The following is a 22,918-nucleotide window of genomic DNA, read 5'->3' on the forward strand; positions in this document are numbered from 1 at the left end:
GGAAAATAATGTATGATTAAATGGTTGTTTTATTAATCCCACAAAATATTTTAGCTTTTGTTAAATAGAGGAATAGGGAATAAATGTGCAATTAATTGACACTGATATTTTTTTTGGATTTTATTACATTAGCTGTAAAAAAACAGATCACCTTTGAAAAATATTTTTTAAGGTTTATTATAAATTTTTGTTCAGTTGTTGTTCATAGAAATAAATTTCATGATATTAGGTTGGTGCATAATTATTGCGGCTTTTTTCAATTAATTTTATTCAACAATAACATTTAACAAAAGCATCTTTAAATGATTATTCCAACCGGCTGCCAAGCAAATGGAAAGCAGTAATTGAAGCAGATGGTGAATATGCTCTGGAATAATCATTTAAAGATGTTTTTTGCTAAATGTTGTTATTGTTTTTGTTGAGTAAAATTTATTGAAAAAAAGTTGCAATAATTATGCACCAACCTAATAAAACTAATTTAAAATTTCATGATTATTTATAATTTTTATAAATTTTATTTTTATTGAAGTTTTTTGATTCTTTCAAAAGTGGCTTGTTTCTTCTATTAACCATTTATTAATTGAAGTATTTTCTTCACTAATGTGGGGTGGTGGTGGTGTAAAGATTCCAAGTAGGGCTATGCACAAGTAAAAGGTTGGAAACCACTGGTTTAGTTGAATGTTATTGAAGCATTGTTTTATAGCTCTTTCTGATGTTAATCCCTACCTGTTTTTCAAGTAAGGGATTTTATATTCCACACGGCTTTGAGGGTAGGAAGTAAACAGGTGGTTTATTATCATGAGAAATGGCAACAGAACACCACAAATGTTATTGACTTTCAAACAAGTGACAGATGTATACAAATACAGATACACACACACACACACACACACACACACAATAGACTACCTTTTCAAGTTTCCATCTTTCAAATCTACTCACAATAGTTGAATCACTGTATTGTGTGTGTATGTATGTATATGTGCGTGTTTTTATATATTGCCTGCTATCTACTCTTGCCCTTCTGGATCGCTTATCTTCAGTAACTCTGTCTTCACCCTCCATCATGCTATATTTAAGCATTAGTAATTTGTAATGGAAACACTTTCTGAACAAAAATTTAATAATAATGAACATTAAACACAATTTTTTACAAAGGTGACCTGTTTTTTCACCATTATTCTCCAACATATCCTGAATCTCATGTCATTGCTCTATCTCCTGAGTCATATTCTCTATTACCACTGTGCTTTTCTCTTGACCATGTTGCTTTAATTATATATCTAGATTACAGAATACTTAGAACCCCAGTTCATCTGAGTCTACACTGGACTAACTATGCCCTGTACATTCTACCATTACCCACTCCTATTGTTCTATCACTCCAATTTACTGCCTACCCTCATACTCTTGCTCCTTTTCCTTTTACATATCCTGGGTCTGTATCATTGCTCCTTAGTCATGTTGCTTTCTCTCAGCCCCCTATCTTCTTGGCCATAATGTCTTTACTATACATACATATTTCTGAATTTTAAGCATGCTTATCTTTCATTCTCTATCATACTTTCTTCTTATTACTTATCACTATTCATTCATGCTTCTATTACTCATGCCTAAGTCTTTCTGTAACAAATTAAGTTGACACATAGGGTTGTGAAGTCCCATGTCTTTATATATATATATAATCTCAAAATACTAAATACTTGTATTACTCAACTCTTTTATCAGTTGTGCCTCACCACTTTGTAAAACAGTTAGTGAGCAAGCAGTCACTTGTGGTCATGCGATTCCTTTAGACTTGTCTAGAACATGGTTATCTCTCTAGTGTTGGTCGCTTTCAGAACACACTAACTGCTCTCTGTGAAGTATAGAGGAAGGACTTTTTGGATTCATCAAGATCATGATACTTTTTTAGTCCTGGTGTCATGGAAAAAGCACCTCATAAACTCTGTAAAGTGCTTAATCTTAGGAAGGGTATCTTGCTGTAGAAATCAAGCCAATAATGGAGCACAAGTAGTCAGAGAACTTGGAGAAAGTGTAGATTTGAGAGAACCCTTAAATCTTATCTTGTTGAGGGTGTGATAACCTCTCTAGTGCTAGTGTCACAAGAAAATGTACCCACTACACTCTTGCAATTGATCATAGGGAGGGCATCCAGAATGACTGGACAGCAGATGATCCAACATATCTGGAAGGAGAAGACAAGTTAAGCATGAATTTTCAAATTTGGTATATTGATGTAATTTTTCACACTGAATCTGATTTTGTTATTGACTTGTTCCAGAAAAATTTTATGAAAATGTTAGAGGTTTAGAGTTTGATCCTTTTTACCTAATCAAAAAATAGTATTTGGAAGTTGGCAAAACTTTTTATGAATGGAATCTTGTGAAATGGAACAGGCATATAAACAATTTTGAAAGGAAAAATCCTCAATGAAATTTTTTTTTTTGTAAAATATTATAAACAAACTGTATATTATACTTCAGTAATAATGGTTCAGTTCATGTAAATAACAAACGCTTTTTTTTTTCGGGGTGGGGGTGGGGGGGTGGGGGGGTGAAAACTCAAAAATGAAAGTTTGCCCAAATTGTTGTGCAGTGGGATTAAACATGAAAACTCTTTTATTGTAATTAGAATAGTACTGATATTCAGAAATTAACAATGATATATCCATGTGTAATTACATGAATGAGTGTATGACAAGCATTATACTATCTATATAGTAATATCTGCATTTAACATCTTTCTTATGGGAAGAATCCTTACACATTTCTCAGATTCATCCTCTTTACTGATATGGTTATGGCCAAGACTTATCATTTTACTATTTCTTTTGAAATTGTTTCTTTTCTCAGTAGAATCCAATGTAAATATTATTTCATTGTTATTTTCCATCATCTAAATAATCACAATCTATTCATTTTGAAATAGTTGACATCTTTCAGTATCATCGTTAACTCCTGCATAAATTTCATTTACTTGACCATCTTCTGTGCTAAATATATTTTATGTCCTGGTGCCGTTTACATTAGAGTTTAAAAGGAATTTTCAATTCCTAAGTTTCTCCACCTACTACTTTTAACTTTTAGTTGATTCCACCTTTACTAAAGTGGATTATTGTATCCACTTATTTTATTAACCTTTTATTTTTTTTTAAATGCTTAGTTTGAGAAAGAAGGCCAGTGCCCATGATCATGTTCGGGTATAGAAGTTATGTTCAGACTTATAGGTCAGATGGTGATGTTAAACTTGATGACAAGTTAATTCCCAAGAGTTAATCCTGCCCAAGAACAGGAACAGTTCCTCTGATAGCTTCCACAGATTTTGTCTACCAAATTTTACAAAAAAGGGTTTGGGTTGACCTGAGACTAAGGTAGAAAATACTTATTTGTAGTACTACTCAAGGAAATTGAATCTGAAACCATATAATTTCAAAATTATACGCAATCTACAGCAGCTGTCATTTGTGTGATTAGATGTCATTTTTGTGAGAGTGTATTACTACACATTACAGTGTCTTGGTGCTGCTTTGGTTTATTCTAGTTTCTAAGTTGTATTGTTATTCAGTTTTATTTTGGATGTTTGAATTATGGTGAGGTTTGAATTTAGACACAGAAAGTTTACCATGCACTCAAAGCAGAAGTAAAAAGAAAAAAAAAAGGGTGCAAAATTCATCATGTAATATAAATATTCTAGGTCTATTTTTAAAACAGAAACAATTATGAATGGGATGGAAGCTTTATACTATTGTGGTGGCTATTCGTTGCTAAGTCAGCCTGTTATGTGGCCTGGGGATATTACATGTCATGCCTGAAGAGGTGCTATTATATGATGTAGGAAAATACAGCTACTGAGGGTGTGTCAGGCATGCAAGAACAAGTCAATGCACCAGGAAAAAACTCATCAAACTGAGGGTAAAAAAAAAAAATCCTGAGAATCATTGCACTTCCTGCTAGATACATCAAAGAAATAGGTCAATCAACAAAAGTGCACACAGCTCCATTGACAGCCTCAATGTATCAGTAGAAGTGACTACATGCCAAGATAGTTTTTCTCCATGCCATCTACCTCCTCTACAACAGAGAGCTAGGAAAAAGGTCGCATGAACACATTTGTCTGGGTCTAGCAAGATATGAACTGCCCCTTCCTTCTTTTCTTTTGTAGAATTTTACCTGATGCTCTTTTGCAACATGCTTCTGATAGTGGGCTCTACCACCTCGAGCTTCTCCTCAATAGTCTTCATCATCTTGCTGGAGTTTGTCATTGATGTTCTGAACCTGCTGGACAAACTTGGTTGCCCTGACAATGTCTAGTTGTTAGCGTTTTTTTCTCTTGGCCACAGATGACGTATCTCTCCAGCAATTTCCTGATCCTAAACACAAAGGACCTGTTTACATCAATCTTGAAGTTGCTGTGGTTGACTGCTAAGAACATAAGCACAGTACACCTTTTCATTTCCTAACTAATTGGAATACGCTATGTATCAGAAAGTTAAAAGATGTACTGCCAGTGTGAGAAAGTTAAAATTTGGAGCATGCCCTAAAACATTTGCACTTGGTTGTCTTTCATTTATGACTAAAAATTTTTTTTAAATACCTGGCATAACCTGTATTTAGGATTGGTCAGAAAGATACATGATAATTGGTGTATGATATTACATTATATTATTATACTGTTTGATTATTTAATTTCTCTTCATGTGTGAGTGCTTAAGAATTTGGCTTCCCAACCGCACAGTTTCAGGTTCAGTCTCGCTGTGTGGCACCATGGATTTCTATTATAGTCCTGGGCTAACCAAAGTCTTGTTAGTGGATTTGATTGGCCCATTGTGTGTGTGTGTGTGTGTGTGTCTTTGTCTTAACATCATATAATTGTAAATGAATGTCATTCATTTCTATTATTCTGCAAAGACAAGTCTGGTCATGGGGAAATATTACCTTGCTTGGAAACAAGTATGGGTTGGTGACAGGCAAGACATCAGGCCATAGAAAATATATGCCTCAATAAACTCCATCCTACTCATGCATGTATAGAAAAGTGGATGTTAAAGTGATGATTCTTATGGAAGCCCTTGAAAGAATTCTCAAAATGATAAATGCTGAAAATTTATGATGAAAGTTCATGAAAAAATAATAGAATTTCAAATTGACAAAAAGTATAAAATTTTTGAAATGACTGCCATTTATGTTGCATTGTTATGTACATAAGCAAATGTATACTCCATAAATCTGAGAGTTTAACAGGTGTGAACTATTACATGCCCAAATTCAGACCTTATTCCCTGTATTTAAAGGGTCTTCTTGGTTAGAAGGATACACTGCTATTTGGTCAGAATTAAATTTGTTCATTTTATATTTGTTTTCCTATGCTGGCATATGTTGGACTAGTATTTGTTTGAGGCAGTGTTTTTACTGTTGCATGCTCTTCCTATCACAACATTTTCCTGTTTCTGCAAGTAAGGGAGTTTTTGTGCTACTATTTTGAGAGTGTAGAGTTAAGAGATGTTAATGTCTACCAGAAATACAAACACAATTTTTTTTTCCTCAGGTGATTTCAAGTAAGAAGCAGAAATGACAACTTTCTCACCTGCTTATACATGTTGGATTTCCTTGTAGTGGTTGGCCTGGAATAATAATTTACCCAGGTACTATGTATTAGGGCTGAGCCTAGGACCACATGATTGCAAATTGAACTTCTTAACCACACACTCATGTCTGCATCTATGATTGAATACTTAACATATAACATCCCCATTACATGTCTGTAGACTGAAATACAACCTGGAATAGAGAAGTAAGATCTCTCACCATTATTTGAGTTATTAATTTTTGGCAACTGAGAGCATGTCTTTAGTCTCAGAGCACATCTTGATTACTGAGACACTCTGTCAGGTTGACTTCTCATGGAATTTTTTATATTGCTTTTTATTTTGACAAAGCATTGAAGTCCTCTTTTATCAGAGCAAAATCCAGTTGTAGAAATAATAATACAAGTTAAGCAAGGAACCTTACAGTCATTTTACTTGTTTAATGAAGCTGCATGGCCTAGTGGGTTAGTCTTTGGCTCATGATCATAAGTTCATGGGTTCAGTTTCTGTATCAGGTGGTGCATTTGTTCCAATCTACTCATCTCTCTCCCTGCAGCTGTTCTACTGGGTCAGGTGTAAGAGAGTCAAGAAGATGTCTGTATCTGTTCATGACTACATAGGTACCTAAAACAATGAGCAGAAGTATGATACATGTTACCAAACCATGTTTTCTTGCAAGTGATGGCTGGCTGTACTATCTGCTTATCGTTGCAGTCAAATTTCCTTCAACAAACTCTCTTCAGTTTTTAAATGTAGGAAATCACATGCTTTAAATGCTAATTCTAAGGTCAGTTTGTACTTCCTTCCAGTAAAGACAAAATGGCCATGGCTAGACTGCTGATTGAGTTTTCCAACAGCTGCATCTACTCCATGAGCCTACTAATGTTGAAATATCAGGAGTTGTTTAACAACATACACATGTAATGAATTGCTCATGTTCTTGCTGCTCCTCTCATCCATTACAATGGGTGTAAATAATGTCTTTATTTTTCAGTTGACCAATGATTTAGCACCATCAGACACTGGTCTCCTTTCAGCAGGCAGTGGTCCAATGGCATCCCAATTTGATATGGGCACAGTATATCTTCATTCACAAATGGACACCAACAAAAGGCTCCAAATGAATAAAAATATTCCAAATAGACTAAATGTTCAAAATAAGGTAAATGTTCAAAACTATAGTGTAAAATATTCAGCTGCATGTGTGTGTTGTATGACAATAAATAACAGATATCATCTGGTACCTTTGCCTCTGTTACCATTGCTGCCTTCTGTGTTACTACCTTTTTTTTTTTCTTTTTCATTTATGACAAAAAGAAAATTTAAAATATCAATTTTCTGAGTGTTTTTCACATCAGCTTTTCTTTTTGTGCTGGCATTACTTTGGTGAAACTTCTTGTGGCAGATACCCTTTCTGGCATATTAATCGTAGAATATTATTTCCAGAAGTCTCATTCAACTCCTAACTATTTCTATTCAAGTAAAGTATTTCTATTCCACTGGTTTTCACATGTTGAAACTGAAATTGTCAAGCTACAGGACATTGTTTACAGGAGTTGTATGCATAACATGACTGTCACCAAAACTTTGTCAGTGCAACCACATACATACATACCTGTGTGTGAGCATTACTATTTCACTTGTTGGGGTTGAGAAGAATGATGATGTTTACTTTCTGTGTTGGCACTGTGATTGGTCACTCTTTGTTTTGAAGACCTGTGGAATATTAAAAACCCCTTGCTGAAAACAGGTGAAGATTGACAATATGAAGAGTATTTGGCTATGAAATCCTGCCTCAGAATTAATCCCAATCTGAGCCATTCTAGCATTAAAAAAACAGATTAAATGAATAAAATATATGTATGGCAGAGTTCCATATTGTTCCTCTCTTCCAATTTCACCCATAATGCATTGGTCATGCCAAAGCTTTGGTGAAAACATTTGCCCAAGGTGCAATGCAGTGGGATGGAAACCAATTGGACTCTGTAGCAACATTGCCATACTTGCACCTCTATATGTTTCAGCTTAGTAAAAGACAAAATAATGAATAGCAATTGATAATTGAGAATACTTTTTTCCTTGATAGATATTAACAACTTACATATACACACACTTCCAGAAAAAGAATGTGTGTATGTGGTATTCTCTAAGTCCCCTCACTGCACATGTGTGCATGACAATTTATATGCTCTGAAATGCCTTTTGTGTGTGTGTGTGTGTGTGCGCGTGCGCACATGCATGTTGTATCATTCCTTTAATAGTATTTTTGGTGAAAATTCAAGTTATTAGTCAGAATTATGTCTTAAATAAAGTATCTAACTAAATGTACGTCAGCTTTAGAGAAGGATACACTAAATCTCTGCATATTATATGAAGTAAAAGCTTGGCAATAGGAAGGGTATCTGGACATAAAGCACAGCTTCAGAAAATCTATCCAACCCCTACTGGCATGGAAAAGTTGATGTAAAATATGATTGTGTTGATTGTACCCAGTTGATCAGGCAAGGGCCCTTCTTGAAGTGTAACAGCAAATGAACAGGTTATTGTCCCCGTTGCTGCATCCTCTGCATCAGTCCATTTCGTATTTTTAATAGCAAAAGGGCAGTAGGTTGCCAGTGCCAAGCTGATGATTGTCTCCATGGCATCAGGTAAGGTCTTCATGCAAAGAGAGTTGGGAAGATTTAGATCAGCTTTCAGGCTAAGAGACCAATGTCTTTTGGAACAATGTAGTCGGGATAGGTTGTTGAGGTGAGATGTGCTGATAAATTAGCCAGGTAACAAGGGATGAATTGGCAGGTGTGCATGCATTGCTATCTCCCATGACATAGGCAGTGTGGTGGTAGAAAGAGGGAGTCTAAAAAGAGAACCAGAATGATAGAGAAGAGGGTAATGGAAAGGGATAGAGACAGACATTACATGGAGGTTGTTGGTTAGATTGAAAAGAAACATGAGCAAGTGAGATAGTGACAGAGGAACAGAATATAATAGAAGAGACAGAGCAGGAAGGTACTAACTGAAAAAAAGGAGGGTGAGAGATGAAGGAATAATGAGAGAATGATGTATAGTAATTAAGATGAGGGTCGAGTATGTACATATTAGCATGAATTGTAGATGTTAATCATCCCACCCTCTTTGACCACCAGCATTTCTTTTACATTTGTTTTTCTATGTTTTCATGGACTTAGATTTTCTTTAGCACACCATTTCTCCACGTGTTGCGTCTTTGGCCACCCCCTTTGCGAGGTTCAGCTTCTTGAGATCAGTCATCACTTCTTATTCCTATGTTTCCATCCACTTTGAACTGCTCTACATAGCTAACATTTTCCATGCACATCACATGACCATACCACACAGTTTACTCTAAACACTCTACAACTGTTTCCTCGCATATGTTTAAATCTAATGGATTTGTCAAATGCTGCTAGGTGCCTGCTGTAATTCAATTTGTGTGAAGTTTAATATATATATTTGTATCATTTTATGTTTTTAGTTTCTAACTTGACTTTTTTTCAATTGTTTCAGAGTGATGAAAGATCAAATATCGCAACATATGAGCCCCTGAGAGGTCCTGTTATACAATTGAAGAATGATCATTATCGAGAGAAAATCTCTACTCCTAAATCCATAGACTATGATTATGAACATTTGAGTACTTCTGGATACTCTTCCCTCACTTCTACTGCTCGACACCTTACTTCACCCTCATCCCCACCACCACTACCACAACAGTCATCATCCTCATCTCCATGGTCATTACGGCTTAGCCAGAATTCTGTACTTTCCTCTTCGTCAATGACTCGTAGAGACAAATACGAAGTTGCTAGCAATCCATCGAAATCTTCCTTACCATTAGATCGGGAAAGTCTTATCAAATTTCCTCGTCAGTCCAGAGATTTTGGGGTTGTTCCATCTGCTACAAAGCGTATGAAACCTGCAAGTAATGTTGATTCACATGACCAGGTGAGTAATTCTGTTTTTGAATTTGACATCTGCATGAGTACAAGTTAATGTCAATACAGTAATGATCACTATTTTATTTTACAATTTATTTGTCAGTGATGGAAAGGTTTAAAGGTTTTCTTTGTTAGTTGTTTTTTTTTTGGGGGGGGGGGTCCAAATTAAGTAAATATTGAAACAAATTTTCCACTGTTCAATGCTCTTCCTAACTCCAGCCATTGAACCAAGAAATTAGGAATTATAGTCACAATCTATTTACACCTAAATTAACAAAGAGACAAGTCATGGTAGTTTACTATGTTAGAGTTTGAACTCTAGTTGGCAAGTAATCTAACTACTTTTCCATGCTTGGATTGTTCTTTTATTTATATATACTTAAGTCTTAGACCTAATTTGATGCACCATTTCAACATCACCACCTGGTCCTGAGGATAAATAACTTGATTTGCAATGCTACCTACTGCAACAATCTGTAACTAGTTCTTTTTAATTCTGCCCAGTCTCATCAGCTCTTCGGAGATCATGGACTCCTGACTAAGCCATGAAAAAAAAAATTAAGCCTCATATGAATTTTAAGCAATGGTTGTTAACTCCAGTTTTATTATGCGTTAAACTGATGAGAGTTGAATATCTCCTAGTTAGGATACTGATGTATTACAGATAACATCTCCAAGTTATATGGTATCTATTGCCCACAAATTCTCCACAGAAACATTGAAATCCATTCTCAAATTTGAGTTCCTTATCTAGGACCAAGTAGTGTAGTAGTGTTTCAGTAGAGTATGATTCTAAGTGAGAAACTAGCAGCCCAAGTATTCCAACTCCATATTACATGTCAAATGATACAAATAGATTGGCATTGTAATTTGAAATGATTATTACTTGTACTTTCTTGGAATTACAGTCTTTGACATATTTTAACAAAATATTCCTTGTGACTATAATATATCTTGTCATGTTAGTAAACTCTGTAAAACGGTAACATGATTTCTACCCATTGTCCATCCATGCATTTTCTTTGTCCACTATTCTTGGGAGGGTTGTTGGGGTATAGTCCTCAGGCACTTTCTTCATAAGGTCCTTATCAGAAGTAACTATCATTACACTTTTTGGTTGGATTGGATATTATCCACTCATCTTGTTTTTGATCAATCCCTAAGTCTCCTGTGAAATTCAAATATAATTTTTGTCTGAAGAGTTACAATAGATCCTGTCTCTCTCTTTCTCTCTCTCTTTCTCTCTCTCTCTCTCTCTCTCTCTCTCTCTCTATCTCTTTCTCTCTATCTCTCTCTCTCTATCTCTCTCTCTCTCTCTCTCTCTCTCTCTCTTTCTCTCTCTCTCTCTCTCTCTCTCTCTCTCAATAACTGTTGTAAAATTATCATTATCAAATGCTGCTGGGGTTGACTTTGCTTTTCATCCTTTCGGGTCAATAAATTAAGTACCAATTATGCACCGGATTTGGTATAATGGCTGGTCCTCTCCCACAAAATTCCAAGCCTTGTGCCTATAGCAGAAAAGATTATTATTATTCATATTGTATTTCCCATGCTGTAATGAAAAACTACCAAATTTTCCAGTCATTGTTTTAAAATCATCATTATTGTTTAACATCCATCTTCCACGCTTGCATGGCTAGGATATATATATAGTGTGTGTGTGTACATACAGGTATGACTATGTGGTTGAGGTGTTTGCTTCTTAACCATATGATTTTAGGTTGTGTCCTGGTACATGGCACCTTGGACAAGTGTCTTCTGCTACAGCCTCAGGTCAACCAAAACCTTGCGGGTGCTTTTGGTAGATGGAAACAAAAAGTTCCCAGTTGTGTATGTGTTATTGTCTTGGCATCCCATGATAGTTGTAAACAAGTGCCTCTGTCATACAAATGATGTTATTTCTAGTCAGCCATAGAAGTATGTCTTGTAACAGAAAAATATTAGCTTGTTTGGAAACAAACAAGTTAGTGACTTGAAGAAGGGCATGAAGCTAAAGAAAATCTGCCAAAATGAATTCTGACCTATGCAAGCTTGGAAAAGTAGACATTAAAATGGTATATATTCAGTTAAATTTCTCCTGTTTTTTCAACCAAATTTATATAAATACATAAGTATTTGTGAATGGACTCATAATCATTTTGACAGTATCAAGAACTTCTGAATTTTATATTTATGGAGCAAGATATTGTGTTTTTGAGCAAAGCATTTCGTTACAATCTATACAGCTGAAAACACATACCAGCAATAGTTAGTGGGATTAGGATTGGCTTTGCAATAGGCTGATGTCCTCCTTGGCAGTGAGTCTTGTAATGTCATCCACTTAATTACCACGGAAATTAAGCTTGAAGCAAACTTTTTTTTTTTTAAGTGTGTACCACATTTTTTCTTTTTTATTTACTTGTTTTCAACAATTATTCTGTTTGTGCTGTGTTCACTGCATGTTCATTTTGGAAGCCTTTATTTACATATTTCCTACTGCAATCATGTACAATATACAGGAACCATTTAAACTAGATAGTAATGATTTTTTTCCCCCAGTAAATGGTTTAGATAGATAAATCTCTTTAATGTGTTTATGCCTCAGATATGAAATACATTTAGAAAGGAACTATTCTTAATCTAAATATGTTTTTGTTCATAAATTTCTTTGATTTGATTTGTTTCAGTTTTCTTCTGACATTCTCTCCAATTCTTCATCTTCATCTGGCTACCGTGTGTTGGTCACTAATCTTCATCCAATTGTCACTCAGGATGATATAATTGTAAGTCAAAGCATTTTATTTCACTCTAGAAGAAAAGAAATATTGCAACAGTACAAAATCCCAATAGCTCAAAGAAGAATAAATATGAACGAATTATGATAGTTGTAACTTTAGTCGTGATGAATATGGGAATAGTGATATTTTCATATTACTGAGAAATGTGTCTAATGTCTCTTGACATTTCTTTAATTTTCTTCCGGAAAGAGAGTGGGACCCCAAAAGCTTATTTTAAAAGTACTTCTAATTGTATGTATATACTAGCATAAATTAGCATTTATATGTGATGTAATGGTGATAAATTCCGCAAATTGAGTCTTATAAAATATTTAACGCTAGGTTGTAGGGGGTTAACCATTATTATCTCCCTTATATTTGATTTCTGTAGCAATGACTGAGCATGCTTTACCTTTTGCAGTATTTATATCACGTTTTCAGTTTCTGCTCAACTAGTCTAGTTCACTGCATTTTTTATTGTAAAAGTGACGCAAGGAAGTTTCTAAATTCAGGGCAGAACAAATATCACAAAAAATTTCATTCAAAGAGCATCATTCTTTTTTTTCTTTCTCAGTGATGTTTACCCCCTTTACTGATATACTTTGATAAAATATACACGTGTATACATACACATTCACACATAATATCACCGATTTTTTATTTCCAAGTAGTATTCTTTCTTCTCCCACATGTTTGTTATGTTGCTTCATCTGGTGACTAAGAAGTTCAATATTTGCATGAAACATATGACTGCACAAGGTGTGCATCATAGAAAGAGCAGAGGAAGGCTCTTTTCATTTCTGCAAAATGTTTTTTCAAATAGTTTCACAGTAGTTGAAATGGAGCTTCTACATAGTTTCTAACTACCAAATTCCACTTACAGGTCTATTGTTCATCCTGGGGTTATTGTAGAAGATCAATCATTTTCACAATGTGCCATGCAATGAGAGTGAATCTAGACATGTGTGATTGTGAAGTGAACTGCTTAACCACACTATCATGCCAGCACCCATTGCAGTGTACTTGCTTTTGTTGTACTGTTGTACCTGCTTATTCTGGAATGAAGAGTTCTAGCTAAAAAAGATTAAACATATTTCACATCAATTTTATTTTATATCTGGCTCTTGTGCGGGTGGCACATAAGATGCACCATTTTGAGCGTGGCCATTGCCAGTACCGCCTGACTGGCCTCCATAGGATTTTCGAGCGAGATCGTTGCCAGTGCCCCTGGACTGGCTTGTGCGGGTGGCACATAAAAGACACCATTTCGAGCGTGGCCGTTGCCAGTACCGCCTGACTGGCCTTCGTGCGGGTGACACGTAAAAGCATCCACTACACTCTCTGAGTGGTTGGCGTTAGGAAGGGCATCCAGCTGTAGAAACTCAGCCAAATTTAGATTGGAGCCTGGTGTTGCCATCCAGTTTCACCAGTCCTCAGTCAAGTCGTCCAACCCATGCTAGCATGGAAAGCGGACGTTAAACGATGATGATACTTTATTATGTCAGTCATCATTTTACATTTGCTTTCCATACCAGCATGGATTAGATGATTTGTCATGGTCTGAGTTCCTATTTGGAGTTACTTGTTCTCTTTGATGGGCAATGATTCCAAATGCTCATATATTTCAATTCAGTAAGAGTTGATTAATAATTGTAATGAGTATTTTACTGCCATCTGTTGTCTTGCTAGCATGGATGACGATTTTATTTCAGTATTTGCATAAATTTTGGGAGTTGCTGGAAATCTTAAAACTTTACACTTGACTGATAGAGTTTTTCTGTTGATAATTCTTCACTTAGACATAGGATTAAATTACCCATTCAAATTTCATGAAACTTCTTTAGACAGAAAATAGATGTAGATAACAGTTCTTCATTCTATACAAAATTGTGGCGCAGTAGTAAAAGATATTTTTAGTTGTAAACTTAAAGTTTACCTTGGTTTCTTTATTAAGTAAGCATATGTTTAAGGAGTTGTCAAATACTTACTAAATACATCTTCAGGCAGTTATTTTTTAATAAATTATGATAAGCTATCATGATGCAGTTATTGTTTAGTCTCTACCAACTCTACTTGTACAATCTTATAACAGCATAGACATAATCAATGTCTTGAGAATGACTGCAGAACTGGGTCTGAGATTATAATACCATTATTTTGTCATGTAATATTTAGCAATATTCAGAAATAGATTGTTGTACCTTATTTGTTTAGCCTGATTTCTTCTGTTGTGGGAATTTGCTGATGATTGTATATTTGGGTTACAAACGAGGTAGCAGATCAGTGCAGCAACATGGATAAATGTCTTAGTTTCTTTTTTATTTAACATGTATAAAATAAATGAATACTAGGTACAGTAGTGCCTCTTGGTTGAGATCTCTCTAGCTTCCTTGCTAAAAAGAGAGCAGTGCACAAAACCAAACTTTGCCTCCTCTAATTCTCTCTGCAACTTTCATGTCTTGGTTCATCAATTTCATATCCTTGTAATTGCTCCTTTCTAAAGAAACTCCTTTGAACTGTTCACCATGCTGCTAATATGCCAGTCTTTGGGAATAACACCTCCTATTTAGTTATGTGAATAACTGGTGTATCCCTTACTTCACTAGATATTTTCAGCATCAACTATCCCTGGTAGTTCTGCTTTCACTGCTATGATATTCTTATTGGCTCTTCCAACTGTATAGTTGGCTGCCTCAATAGCTGATCCCACTTTTGAGTCTTTTCAGAGGAGCCCTCTGTATTCCCTTTTTTTCAACAACTACTAATAGCATTCATGCCCCAGTCTTGGCAAGGGTAAATACACAATCAAAATATACGAATTTTTTGACATCACACTGGCACAGAGTTTCATAATTCAGAATACCTCTACTTTTGGTCCCTTCTATATGGAAAATTGGCAAGCCAAGTTGTCTGATAGTATTCCTTGCATTATTATATATATATATATATATATATATATATATATATATATATATATATATATATATCCTCTTAGCATGCCATTTGTTACTAACTGCTTGATATTGTTCAAATGTTTTTAAATGTTGTTTTGATGTGGCCTTGATCATGATATTGTTTATTTTCTGTTAAGCTTATCTTAAAACACAAGTGTCTTCTGTATTGAAATAGATATATAAAGGTCATCTTTTAAAATGATTTGACATAATACAAACAAGCATGCTAGTTTTGTAAACAATAACTCTATTGATTACTATGCAGTGTCATCTGTCTATTAGTTAAGGGAGGCAGTCAATTGCTATTCTTTTATTCTTTTGCTTGTTTCAGTCGTCTCGTCTGACTATGGCCATGCTGGAGCACTGCCTTTAGTCAATCAAAGTGCTAAGAGTGTATGTATGTGTGTTCACATATATACGCATGTGAGTGGGTGTGTAGTCTTAATAAATCAAGATTCTTTACTCTAGGTAGAAGAAAAGTACACAATGTGTGTTGTGATGAAAATCTAATAAATGCTTTCAGTGTGAAGCCCAGCTGAAAAGTGGCAGTTAGGTCTTCTAGTCAAGAATACAAGGGAAAATAAAATATATTACTAATTAGTTATTGGTTGGTGTAGGTGATTAAAGCCTATTTCTGCTGCTTAGAAAATGGAGTACAACTAAATTACAATCTGCATAGTTTGTGACAAAATAGTTAATTATGTAGGTTTTGTAATGCCATCCCTGGTATATCTAGGCCACCATTTGTTATCCAGAAGTAGTGTTCTCTTCAGCATTAGTCACTTGCTATGTTAACCCTCGTTTAAATTGCTGGTAATGTAAACTCATTGTAATCAAGTAATGAGAAGCAGGTGTGTGTGTGTGTGTGTAAGAGAGAGAGAGAAAGTGAGTGTATATATGTGAAAGTGTGTGACTTAGTGGTTAGGGTATTTGGCTTACAAGGTTGTGAGTTTGATTCCTGGTATCAATTTGTGTCCTTGAGCACAACATTTTATTTCACATTGCTCCAATTCACTCAGCTGGCAAAAATGAGTTGTACCTCTAATTCAAATGGTCAGCCTTGTCACCTGTGTTGTACTGAATCTCCCTGAGAACTACGTTAAGGGTGTGTGTATCTGTGGAGTGCTCAGCCACTTGTGTGTTAATTTCCCTATTGCTACTAGACATTTATGGCCTCCTGCTGCTGCTACTTTATCTATGTTCATAGATATCGGCTTGCATGTTAAACATTCCAAACCATATACGTTTATAGTGGTATTAGCATTTCTTCATTGTATTGTCATCAGACTTTTAGTATTTGAAATCTGTAAAAGAAAACATCAGTTGATATATAGCATCTTTCTTTTACTCATTGTATATTGTTTTGTAGAGTCTTTTTTTATATATTTTATTTACAATATTCCATCAGCAAAAAATAACTCCTTTTATATTAGAAAACTTAATCTATGGTTTAAAGGATTCTGAATTAGGTAGAATTATTGGCTTTGTGCCTAAATCCTAGATTATTTTTTATTATTCATATACTTGAAATAATATCTATTAAATGAATTGGGTTTCTTTTTACTTTTAGGAATTGTTTGGTGCAGTTGGAGCTCTAAAAAAGGCCCATCTATTGAAAGCTGGTTGTGCAGAAGTTGTTTATTTATCATGTAACGATGCTGTAGCAGCTGTCAATAAATACCACAACAGAGAACTTGATGGTATGGTTCCTTTCTTGTTTTCTTTCAAATCTAACTCAAGTTGTAAGTTATTTTTCATAGTGTACTATTATTTCTCTTTGTGGTGTGTGTTTGTATAGAGCCATCATCATCATCATCATTGTTTAACGTCCGCTTTCCATGCTAGCATGGGTTGGACGGCTTGACTGAGGACTGGTGAAACCGGATGGCAACACCAGGCTCCAATCTAAATTTGGCAGAGTTTCTACAGCTGGATGCCCTTCCTAACCACTCAGAGAGTGTAGTAGGTGCTTTTACGTGTCACCTGCACGAAGGCCAGTCAGGCGATACTGGCAACGGCCACGCTCGAAATGGTGTCTTTTATGTGCCACCCGCACAAGCCAGTCCAGGGGCACGGGCAACGATCTCGCTCGAAAATCCTACGGAGGCCAGTCAGGCGGTGACAGCTGGAAGATTTTCTATGGCCAGTAGGAAAGATACTGTATTTACTCATGTATATTTCACACTTTTTTTGTACACAACATAAAAATTAATCAATAGTGTAACTTGTATACAAAGCAAAGAAATCTTCAACAAGGAACTGTATTTTCACAACAAGCCTCTATTACAAATGCTGAACCTTGCAAGCACATAGTACATGTAGGTACAGCGACCTTAAATTATTGTAGTTCTCAGTGTATGGAAACTTAAACTAGGAAAGAAAGTCAATGGCTAGAGTGATCCATGTCTGGTCAGGAAAAATAATGGTGAGGAATTAAAAATAATTGACCAAAACACTGGTGATAGAGAGTAGCAGCGAAATTTGAAAGAAATTGGTGTGAAGAAATAAGGAAACTTGGAGGCAGTGATAGCCAAGAGAGAAATAAAATAAAATAAAATTACATTTTTTTTTTGTTTCACATTTCTTTCTCTCCCTCTCTCCCAGTACCTCCACAAAATTTTCAGCTGATCCCTCCTGGCAAAAGAATTTCTGTAACATAACTAGGTCTGCATCCTAAAAACCAGTGTTTCTTTTCAGAGCCATATCTATGTACAGACGTACCCGTTTTCAGATACTGTCTGAGACATATATTTGTAGCATCTACTATTTCATCATTGCAATTATCATCTTGGATAGTAATGTTTTCTAATTAAGACACACGACTGATAATTACTCAGTACTAGTTTTTGACTGTACTTTATCAACTCTGAAAAGATAAAAGGCCAAATGTAATACTGCAAGGCATTTTGTCCAATTTAATAATAATCCTCACTACTAGAGGCACATGGCCTGAAATTTTGGGGAACAGATCTAGGTCAATTAAATTAACCCCAGTACTTATTGACTCTGAAAAGATGAAAGGCAAAAGTCAACCTTAGTAGAATTTGAACTCGGAACATAAAGATGGATGAAATACTGCTAATCATTTTGTCTGTGTACAAATGATTCGGCCATTCATCATCTTAATACTAATTATGATAAACAGAAGCATGTTGGTGTTATTCATCTCCTTCTTTCTTGCAACAAGGTTGCAAAGCATTGAATTACCTAAGGTGTGCTAGTGACTGACAGTAATGAACTAGACCAGAAAGCATGAAATGTCTTTGCTCAGACACTTGTAACTTTTTAATGACACGTGATGCCTAATACTTCTGGAAATGTAGATATTGATATTTTGTTTTATGTATTTATTTTTAGCACATTAGGAACAAGCCCTTATCAGCTATAAATTTACTGATAAATGTTTTTGTCATACAATTAGAAATTTATCCGGGATAAGGTTTGAGAACATGCCTTTACTAAAACTATGATCTTGTTTGCCTAACTCCCTTTTATATAGTTATTATCAGATGTACTGAGATATGATTTTTACGAATTTTCACTGTTGTTCATATTTGACCCTCAAGTGCATAAATTTTTTTTTTTTTCTACTGTCATGAAATGTGTTGGGAAATTGACAGCTGTTGTTCAACTTTATATATTGATTCCAGATATCAAACAGTACGTAAAGGTCTGTACATAAGGCCTTTTGTTAGAATATTTTCATATTTTGTTGATAACCTGGTGTTGCCATCCGGTTTCACCAGTCCTCAGTCAAATCGTCCAACCCATGCTAACATGGAAAGCGGATGTTAAACGATGATGATGATGATGAGATATATGTATTCATTTTACTGCCAGATACCTTTCCTGTTGCTGACCATTACTTTTTTTGTGTAAAGGATTTTTATTAAATTTGTTTTTGAAAGCACAGAGCTAGAGAGGATTTGTTGACAAGGAATGTCAACATCATCATCATCGTTTAACGTCCGCTTTCCATGCTAGCATGGGTTGGACGATTTGACTGAGGACTGGTGAAACCGGATGGCAACACCAGGCTCCAGTCTGATTTTACTGGTTTTTGTTCAGACACTTTTATGTGAAGATATAGTGTATGCACACACACACACACACACAATTGACCTTCCATGAAGTGCACTCCAGCTTATTTTTAAATTCCTCCAGAATAGAAAACTTGTAATGAGTGAACTTTATTGTTGTTCCTCAAGCTGCTGGAAATTGACTAATTTCCCTACTGTCTTAAAAAAAAAAAAAGGAAAGAACACTTTGGACAATATAGTTTTAGATACATTATACCTGAAAACATGCAGGAATGTCACTGTTGGAACAACTTTGATCATGGAGCTGTTCCGTTGAACAGCAAGTGTGATTACAACAGTCTCATAGTCATGAATATAACAAATGAATTTGGTAAAAGAAAGCTGAGTTTCCATGAAAACATTGTTGTGAATATCTATATGGCTAAAACCACTCATTCAAAAGAGCAGTTTTGTAATACTGTCAGCTCTATCTTTAAGATAGTTATAAAACTGTCTTTACATAAGCTAGATGTTTTTTCTTAACACAGACTTTGTAACTGAAGTATACTACTGGGGCAAGGTAGAAAGATGATTAAATCAGTACTGAAATACATCAATCCTATGCTAAAGATGACCTAGTTTAGTGAATAGCAACTTTTAAAACCCTGGTTAAAAATCTTTTCATGTTTATTCATTCTTCCTTGAAAAATCAACAAAATATTAAATAGAAATTGAATGAGTAAAATCAGACCATTTCTGACTTGTTTGATTCACATCTGATATTACATGTCTGATAGGCTGTCCATTAGCAAATCTAAAGTCATTGAAAGTTTTCAATTTGACAAAAAATCATCCCTGACATTATGTGGAAGAAAATGCAAGCATGGCTGAGTGGTTGAGAAGTTTGCCTTGCAGTGATGAGGTCTTGGGTTCAATCTATGGCAATTCAGAAAAATGTTTTCACCATTGCCTAACATCAGTTCAAGCCTTCTGAGTGGAATTGGGTAGCTGGAAACTGGAAGCCTGTCAGATGAACTGTATCTTTAATTCAAAGATGGGCTTTGTCACAGATCATGACTCAGCTTGAGAATTACATTAAAGATTCATGCGTCTGTTGAATACTCAGCCACTTATATTTTAATTTAACAAGATGAATGTGAATTTGATCAGATAATTGAATGGTCAGTGTTAAAATTCATGAAAGATCCATTATGTTAATTAAAATTTTAGTTGTCACAAAGCCTTTTACTTTTTCATTTGGACTGCTGCCTACTTTTAACTATTAAGATTTTAATTGTATTCTCTGTAGACTAAACAACATTATAAATACGTCTCTCTCTCTCATATATATATATATAGGTCAGCCAATGATAGTAAAATTGACGACACCTACATCTCCAGTGTTTTCTCTCCACTCCAGTTCCGCAATACCAAAATCTCTGGGAGAACCTCTCAAGTATGTATTCTGTTTGTGATTCCTTTGTTGAGCTACATAGTCTAGTTTATGATGCTATATTAATAACAAGGTTGAACGCTTCTGTTAGTTGTTGATTCTTTTAAGATGGGAGTTACAAGATGAAATGGTATAATACAATGAAAATGTTTAGGGTTGAGGTCGATAAACATCCTAAATACTGATTCTGTTTCATTCTTTGTAAGAACTATTCAACATCCCAAATTGAAGATGCATTTGTATAATGCTAACCAAATGTTAAGTCCTTCTCTGATGTGTGTAATTCATGATCATTATCACGGCATGTTGATATTTAAACATCAAAGTACTTCACAGCGACTGAGCTTCTAAACAAGATCATTTCAGGATTACCCAACTACAAGAATAAGTGTCATATAATTCTTGTTAGCAGTGAATTGGCAGAGTTGTAGAGCATCGGATGAAATATCTCATGGTATTTGTTTCAACTCACTGAATTTAAATCCCATTGAAACCAATTTTACCTTTTGCCTTTTTATGCTCAATAAAAAGTACAGTAGATATATAGAAGCGTAAGATTGTTGTGCCACATACTTTGCAGGATTTGTTCCAGTTCTTTGCATTCAAAATTTAAATCCTGCCATGACCTACTTAGGCAGTGGACTTAATCCATCACCTGGCTCCTTGCATTCCTTTAGCAGAGTTTACTCCATAACAAGCATTCAGGCCAGGTCTCAGATTGAGAATGTCTTCCTCCTTTCCATCAGCCTCAGAATACTTCCTTCTCTCCTAATTATAAAGTGATCTAAAAGTGAATACTGGAGATCTAATGGCATGTTACTCTTTTTTTTTAATTTTTTTTTTTCATAGCTATTCCCCCACTCCTCTCTCTAACCTTTATTCGTTTTTTATCTGCAATAAATTTTTTTTTTTTTTTGAAAAGGGGATTACAATATCTAAAATTGATAAGTACATGTTCAAGTTCAGAGTATGCTATACCAATATAATCAAGATAACTTTCATTCATACAAACTTTTTAACACTTTCCATGCAAAGTTACATAAGTTAATTTAACACAGTTTAACAGCTATTTGTGCATTTATCATATAAGTTTTATTATATGTCTACTGAAACAACACTTTTTATGTGTGAAACAGTTCGGCTGTGAAAAGGATAAAAACAGCAGAAAAATAGAAATAACTCATTGGTTCATCAGTAACCTATCTAAATTGATTTATGTAAAAACTTTGACGGAAACTGATAATTTGCATATTATGAATGTTGTACATATGTTAAATAAAAGAATTGTTCTTGTTTTATTGTTCTCTCTTTTAACTGATTCACTTGTTTTGATTGCAGGTTCCGAAAAGATTTAAACAGTAGTTCTGGTGCCAATCCTAAACTGGATAGTGGTACATCAACCCGTGGTGGAACAACCTCACAGAGTTCTTCTACTTCATCAACTGCTGTAGTTGATGTGAATCTAATTCATAAAGCACTGTTTAGCAACAAAGGTTCAAATGCTGGTAGCAGCAGTACTGCAGCCTCTACTCAAGCAGGCAGTCGACCTGTGACTTTTACTGTGAAAATTTGACACTCTCAGTCAAATGCCCCATTTTGACTTCTGAAAACTCCCCTATCCGATCCCAATCCAATCTTTAAATAAATAATTTTTAGGTCAAAACTTTTTGTTATTTGTTATCTACCATTTAAAGTATTTCATTTTGCTTTGGGTTTTAGTCCAAATTGTTTTTGTCTTTTTTTTTTTTTTTTTTTTTTAGGATGGAAAGTAAGATTGTGTTATAGGATATAACCTGGGATTGAACATGGTTTGCTTGGAGCTTACCTCTTTGTTGCAGGTAACTGGTTTTATCCCAGTGCCTGTTGAATAATATCAGTTTCTTAGATAGGCACTAGGTCCTAACTTCACTGAGAAGAAATGAAAATTATAGTGAGTGTGGTATTTATACCATTCTAAATGTCATTAGAGATGACAGTAAGCTAATTATGGCCAGCAAGTGAAAATGTATTAGATTTTCCTTGCTAGATCTCCTTCCAAGATGTTTTGTTTTGTTCTCTACATTTAATCATTATTATCATCATAATATTTTACAGCAATGGTCCAAAGAATTATATGTTCAAATACATGCATTAATGAAATTTAAAAACCCTCTTTAAAATTTGTGCTTTTCCTGTACAAAAGAAATAATGTAGCAA

The 22,918-nt window shown here is 34.9% G+C and overlaps 1 protein-coding gene across 4 annotated transcripts in view; it reads left to right on the forward strand.

Annotated features, from left to right (window-relative positions):
• LOC149135420 (uncharacterized) overlaps positions 1-22,385 on the forward strand; it is a 35,739-nt gene extending 13,354 nt beyond the window's left edge. For 2 of the 4 annotated variants that reach the window (XM_089351990.1, XM_089351991.1), the window contains exons 4-9: positions 6,582-6,749; positions 9,110-9,547; positions 12,207-12,302; positions 16,821-16,950; positions 20,629-20,725; positions 22,061-22,385. In XM_089351990.1, the coding sequence (XP_089208116.1) occupies positions 6,582-6,749; positions 9,110-9,547; positions 12,207-12,302; positions 16,821-16,950; positions 20,629-20,725; positions 22,061-22,295 (1,164 nt within the window). In that variant the 3' untranslated portion in view covers positions 22,296-22,385. Of the gene's footprint in view, positions 1-6,581; positions 6,750-9,109; positions 9,548-12,206; positions 12,303-16,820; positions 17,148-19,286; positions 20,726-22,060 lie in introns of all 4 variants that reach the window. The other 2 variants (XR_016241847.1, XM_089351992.1) reach the window with 2 other exon arrangements.
• The last annotated feature ends 533 nt before the right edge of the window (positions 22,386-22,918 follow it).

Source organism: Octopus bimaculoides, chromosome 5 (assembly GCF_046866305.1).
Source record: "Octopus bimaculoides isolate indiv1 chromosome 5, ASM4686630v1, whole genome shotgun sequence".
Classification (NCBI taxonomy): domain Eukaryota; kingdom Metazoa; phylum Mollusca; class Cephalopoda; order Octopoda; family Octopodidae; genus Octopus; species Octopus bimaculoides.